Source organism: Nanorana parkeri, unplaced genomic scaffold, assembly GCF_000935625.1.
Source record: "Nanorana parkeri isolate BGI_ZX_2015 unplaced genomic scaffold, ASM93562v1 scaffold1031, whole genome shotgun sequence".
In the NCBI taxonomy this organism is placed as follows: domain Eukaryota; kingdom Metazoa; phylum Chordata; class Amphibia; order Anura; family Dicroglossidae; genus Nanorana; species Nanorana parkeri.
This window is the reverse complement of record NW_017307299.1, coordinates 600,343-607,488: the sequence shown is the minus strand read 5'-3', so window position 1 is coordinate 607,488 and position 7,146 is coordinate 600,343. Positions and strand designations below refer to the sequence as shown.

General features: G+C 36.0%; 1 protein-coding gene across 1 annotated transcript in view; it reads left to right on the top strand.

The window, feature by feature from the left end:
- Positions 1–4,298: 4,298 nt before the first annotated feature.
- Positions 4,299–7,146, top strand: part of TXLNB (taxilin beta) — a 61,916-nt gene continuing 59,068 nt past the window's right edge. Inside the window, exon 1 of the mRNA XM_018567331.1 lies at positions 4,299–4,704. Coding sequence (XP_018422833.1) covers positions 4,299–4,704 — 406 coding nt within the window. The remainder of the gene's footprint in view (positions 4,705–7,146) is intronic.

Genomic DNA, 7,146 nt, shown 5'->3' with positions numbered 1-7,146 from the left:
ACAATTGTTATAGGGACAGAAAGTGAGGTGAAATCTTTTGAACAGGGGCACACACAGCAAAACAAACATTACAGGGGGTAAACCCTTTCCCATGTTATCCAAAACTAAAAAAAAAAAAAAAAAAAAATTTGGCTGTTGCACTTAAAAAATGTACCTGTTCCAACTTACATACAAATTCAACTTAAGAACAAACCTACAGACCCTATCTTGTTTGTTACCCGGGGACTGCCTGTATATTTGTTCTTCAAATTATATTTTACAATGTTTATCCTGTGTGTTCCGTCTCCTGCAGACATTACGTATTTGCTGCTCTATGTTTATTGTTTGGTTCCTAAGCTGGGCACTTAACTGTTATTACCGTCTTTATGGATACTGGTTTTATGGTTACTGATGGCAAATTGCTCTGATATTTAACACCTTTTTGTTTTTATGTTAACACTGGGAGTAATCTTTCACCATAGTCCACTTTATTCCTTTTTTCTTTCACTGTTTCAGATAGTTTTCATTAACCAGCTCCTGGTTATATAATCCTCTCACATAATGAGAAAGAGTTTAATATCTCAAACAGAAAGAAAGCTGTCCAAAATTAGAAGTGCTTGAAAGCTTATATTAACAGACCAACTCTGCCCAAATGCATTACCCAAAATACATAGAGATTACAAAATACATAACAAGTATATGATTCAATAACAAATGTGTTGCTATGCACCTGCATAACAAATTTATATATGGAATTGGACTAGGAGGCGGCTGATATGGTTTTTCCAGACTCGATACCGATTATGAGCACCTTTCTGGATGATAACCGATATCAGATATCGATTTTCTGTTTACATCCAGCTGCAGAATCCTGAATGTAAACAGCAGGCAGTGTGCTTGATATCGGTCGACCCCTACTGATGGCAGTGAAGGGAAGCCTCCACCCCCCATAAGTGGCCCCTCAGCCGCCCCTCTGCCCCATTTATCTGCCTGTGGCTAGATTCCTTAGCCAGCAGCTGAATGTAAACAGCAGGCAGTAGCTTACTGTTCTCCTTCAAGTCCAAGGGGGTTGGGGCTGACTGCAGGGAGCAAAGGCCTTACCAACATCTGCAGATTCTTTTGTATTCCGACAGCAGCCGCTGTCTCGTTGACTGCCGCTCTTTTCGTACAAGGATTTTATGACCATCTCCTTCGATCAGCTAATCGAGTGATGCCGGTCCAAAGGCACTCACTGTGTGAATTTCAGCTGCTTCCTCAAGAACTGCCCAAAATGTGCACAGTTTATGGCCACCTTTATTATCATTAATATCTGTAAATTTAACTGATACCAATAATTTAGGTGAATCGGTCGACCCCTAAATTTGACCCACCTTGCAGATTTCAGACCCTAAAAGGTTGTCTAGCTCAAAAACCTTGAAAGAAAACTGTTCCAAATATACATGTTCCTAATATTGACAGTAGTCATTTCTATAAAGTTATAAGAAAGAATATGCCTCCCTTATTGGAAGAGAGCTCAACTTTGTAGCAAATCCTACTTTAGATAAGGATACCTTATCTTCTTCATCTTTATCGTTTGCAAAGCTAATAACTGGAATACTAAAATACTTCCTCTACCTTCCAACTGTCCCTTATTTGGAGGGGCTGTCCCTCATGTGTCCCTCTTTCCTCCTCAGTTGTGTCTCTTTTTGGACTGATGTACAGATATCTATGAAAAGCTTCTATTTGCCTCCCAAAAGTGTTATTCTGTACTAAAACCTTTATCTTATCTCTTAATCATCTTGCTATTTCAACAAGACAATATAAAGCAACAGTAATGGTGAAAACAAAAACTGCATTCGCACAACATTTGTAACACAAATATTTTTAGAGGTCCGCATTACTGGGGACACGGCATTGGTGTGTTTATTGTCTAAATACATTGTGATGGAAGGTGTCCCTCTTTCTCATCTCAGAAAGTTGGGAGGTATGACTGCCTGTTACTTGGCTCCTGCCATTAAATAAAATCAGTTTGCTTGTCTGTATCATATATAGTATGTTTCATCCATCAAATTGCTTGCATGTCCATGCAATGTGAGGAACAAAATTTACTAGCATAAGCATACCCAATTGCTAAGATATACAGTATGTCTTCTTATTTAGATGAATACTTTATCATTAATAATTCTAAGGGTATTTCCCTGGAAATTCTAAGTTTTGCTCATAAAGTTGTAATAATATGAACATCTATGACACTTAGCTGAAATAGAAAAAAAGATTAAACTAAATTACCAGCTTATATGCAGATACTAAAAAGCTGGAAAAGCAGCTTAAAATTTTACTCACACTATATACTTACATGCTTAAAAGATAAACAAACTGCTTTAGATACATTACTATGAGACCAGGATAGTAAAGCTTGTATCTACCTATATGGTAATATTTCTACCAAAGGTGTTCTCTTCTGATAAATTAGGCAATCAAAACTCCCAATGCTTATCAATTCCAAAATGACAAGGGTTAAATTGTTTCTCATCCCTGCAAAAATTACATTGTTTAGTTCTTATCTTATCACCTCGCAATATGGAATCCATCCAAGTTTGAATATGTCATTCCTAAAAGTGTATAGAAATCCAAAAGTTTGTTTTATATTTTGAATAGAGTAGGGAATGGCTTAAACCCCCCTCAGGTTTTTTTGGGGGGGGGGTTGCCAACTGTGTTAAATTGGAGAGCTTTCTCTACATTTCCTGTCCTTCAAACATGACACAAAATAAGAGAAAATATTTTTAAAGAGAGTAAATGTACCTGTTATACAGTTGTCACTGGTGTCAGCATTAAAAGATTCACACTCTATTCCTATTCTGGTGAAAAACTCAAAATGTTAGTTTTCCCCTCACGTTCAGTCCTGGCGACATCTGTCACTAAGACAAATAGAAAGGCTGAATCTTTCTAGCAGGGATACCGACCTCAATAAGAACATGACAAGGTCTAATCCCTAACCACTTTATCCAAAACAAAACAAAAAAAGGGGGTTTAAATAGAGTTTAAACATAATATATTTACCTATAACACACATCATCACAAACATAGATATCACATGGTATATTACCATAGTCAGAAGATTGTCAAGAAATTAGTCAAGCTCTTGTAAAGTTTTCTAAAAATTTTTATAGTATTAGCTTAGTGGTACATAAAATAAATACATGTCATTAAAGCTATGGCAAATTATTATTTGGTTTGGTTCAGTGCATTCATAAAGGAAGGTGACTTTCCCCAAATGATCACCACAGCTACCTGAAGGAAATGTATATTATTATTTCTCAATAATACTTTGGATTTTTCAATCAAATTAGATATATCAATATTCATATTTTTAGGACGTGTGTCGATAGGCTTTTATTACTGTCAGCACTGCATCAATTCTCATACAAGCATTCAGAGGTATCCCATTGCACTCCAAACCTACGTATCCTTATGTGTAGCTTAAATGGGTGCTGAAATAGCCAATGGATGGCACCGTAAGATTAAAGGAGATAATAAGTTCACATTGATTTGCCTGATGAAGGGACTACATGTGGTTCTGAAACATTGCGTTTGCTTTTGACGCCATGTTTATCTAAACGTCAATAAGAGACGGATCAATGAAGTGGACCTTTTTGTGCTGGGGACCTCATTATCTTCTTTATCCTCATACAAGTCAATAGAAATGCAAAAGCAGCTTGGAGCAGGTTGATGGAGCTTAGAAGGAGGTCAAATACAGATCAGAAGGAGGTCAATTGCAGGTTATTACCAGTCAGTTGCACCTGTCATTGAACTATATGTGTGAATGCATAGAATAAAAGGAAGCATAAATTACCAGTTCATTATATCAAAGATAAAACAAATCCAGGTGATAGAATAATGTAGGATACATTGAATCTCAAGGATCAAATAGTCATGCCTATGTAGGTCACAAAATTTCAAGTAAGTAGATAATGTAAGAGGGGAGTACATTTTACAGTTAAGAATTAATGTCATTTAAGTGCTTACAGTGGATAGAGATTCCTGACAGATATTTCATACCTTATAGAATTTAGTTGGGCATTTTAATTTTTTATAAATTATTTTTTCCTATGGGGTGATTTGGATCCCCAATTGCCTTCACAGTCGCAAGGTGTTTCTCTGAGCAATAATCTCATATGCAATGGCCATAGTTGCTCATGCATTGGCCCTGTAGGCGAAGGGAACAAGGAAATAGAGACTGGGATCTGTATTAGAGCAAAAAGAAAAGTGAACCTGATATCAAAAACAATAAATATTTTTAATATCTAATATATTTCAATGTTTCCTTTTTTAGGTAAATTATGGAAACGAACAATGGTACCTTAGAGATCAAAAGTGATGAACAGCCAACCGGAAATGTGACACAAAGTCAAAATGGCTTACCAGAGGCAGATAATAAACCATCAACAGTCATCAGGATCCCGGAAAGGGTTCCTTGTGAAACAGCTGACCATGACATTTCTAAGGAACTGGAAAAGCAGCTAGAAGACATTATCCAGACATATGCCTCTTCTGATGTTACAAGTATTAAGAATGAGAGTATAACTTTACCAACCAAGGAGGAACAATCAAATGATGATGGAGATACTGATGTTACAAACACAGAAGAATCAAAAGAATCAATTTCTTCATCAGATGCCCCATTGGCCAAGGACCCAGCTGTCAGCAAAGAGCAAAGTCCTGAAAAGAAAATTCTGAAGGGATTAGGTATGTACCTGGATTGTTTCCTCTGGTTTACCTAGGCAATGTAGAAAGCTAGAGAAATAAAAGGAGAACTATTCTGGATTTTCTGGCTAATAGTGACCAATAAGATTTTATCTTTAATCTGATTGGCCACTATGGGCAAAATTTCTATTTTAATTCTTCAAAAGCATTTTTTTTTATAAGGCCAATAATATTTCTAATGTACACTGCAGAGTACCACATAAAAACGTATGCAAAATCCAGTTTAACTTCATCTAATATTTTAGATATATTTAAAGAATGTTGGAAACCAGTACATACATCGGTCTCTTCCTCACCGCAATGCTGTTACCTAAAACATCCACAATGGGCACTGCTAGCCATCAGCGTACTATACCTAGTTAATGTACATATTAAAGCCCAGTTGAAGCCAACCAACAGTACAATAGGGCAGAAGCTTGTACCATTGTTCTACAAGCTTCAATTGTTCATGATTATTGCATACAGTGCTGTGGTTTCATGTTTTACTATGAGGCCAATAGGAGGTTCACTTTGCAAGATAATTTTCAATTAGCTTGGTGAATGTGTGAAAACTCACATTGCAAAGAATAGCCAGTTGTATGCAAGACAAATACAACATAAAAAAAGCTGTATTTTTGCTTGCATATGATTGAATGATAGAAATCAGCAGGCCTTCACCTTATTTCACTAAGCTAAAGAAAAAATCCCTTACAAAGTAAACAGCCCATTTGCATCTAGTAAATTAACCCTTACAAATTTACAGTGAATTCAGAGAATTGCTGTGAAATTTCTCTTTAAATTCAGTTCATCTGGAATTAACTGTTGGAAAAAAACTTTATCTCAGATGCAAAAGCATACTTTATCACTTGAGAGGCAAGGAGGAGGTATAACTAATTTGATATGCAGTACATGTACAGTACTGATGTTCTAGAACAATACCCAGTGGACTCTACTGTTAAAAATAAGTATATCATTTGTATAACCTTAATTCAAATGTGGGTAAATTGCAAAGATGTAAATTCCAAAATTCCTAATCTTTATTTCATATCAGTGTACTGAACAAACAATTATTATAATACAATTGAAGGTATTGCTTTCTATCAAACATGGCTTTTATATTTTATCACAGTTATTTATTTATGTATTACTTGATTAATCAGTTGCAATTCATTTATTAATTTTTTTGCAAGTATTTTGTTGTAGATACATCTAGTGCATGCCAGCTAAATAAAAAGCTGAGCTGTTATCTCAAAATCAAAATTTGGAGTGAAAATATGCTACTTATATTTTCTTGAAATCTTTTTTTTTTATGTTTGATAATCATAGGCCATTATGAAGACTTGAGTTATAAACATTTCTAACACACATTCAGCAGATGTGAGCCTTTCTATGCTTGCTTATTTGACTTGCAAATGAATTCATGGATTACCGGTACCCAAATTCATGGTTTCCATGGGTATGGTAATAAAGCACTTTTTCTTCTTTTCTTCTGTGAAGCTAAATAGTTATAGCACTGTATTCTTCGGTATGTCATAGTAAGTGGAATAATTGATGTAATTCATGCAGAACTACTGCATAGCAGAATTGCATGTCTTACAAAATTGCCATTTTCAGCTTGATGTACGATACAACTGATAAATAATATATTTGCACATAAAAATATTTTGTTATGCCATTTTTTTCTTTTTCATTAATAAATATACTATTTTAAATTAATTGTAAATGTCTCTACCTTTCTCCTGTCCAATTAATTGGTTTATAAAAAAGATTAAGTAGCATGTTTATGAAAATTGGAGAAATGTGGCCATTCCATGCTCTCTAGCAGGGTGGGGAAACGTTGGCCCTCCAGCTGTGGTGAAACTACAAATCCCATCATGCATCTGTCCCCGGGAGTCATGCCTGTAAGGATCTTGCAATGCCACATGTGATTTGTAGTTCCACAACAGCTGGAGGGCCAGAGTTTACCCACCACTGCTCTATAGTGAGGTCACCCTCTTCACTCATTGGTGTAGGAGGTTCTTTGACTTCTGTTCTGAGTCCTGGAGTCTGAGGACTTTGTAGAACCTTGGGTGGGATAAAGCCTCCATCTCTAGGACCACAATTTTCCTGTTAGCCAGACCTCATAAATGAATCTCAGATGTCCACAGGCCTTTTAATGTGGGAGCTGATTGTTGCTGAGGGCTCTCTCTGCTGTGTGAGCTTCCTCCTAGCTTAAAAGATGACTGCCAACAGAATACTAAAAAGGTACACATGCTGCCTGAATGTTTTGGAGGGCACTGTGCTAGTCAGGCATATTTTTAGTTTTTTTTATGCTGACTGTACAAAGCCCCAGTGCATTCAGCTGTGTCCATTTAGTGCTTTGCTAAATAAAAGTGCAGGACAAACCTTTCTGAACTGGCTGTTCTTGTATTATGCATGGTTTATCATTGCCAGTATATATATATA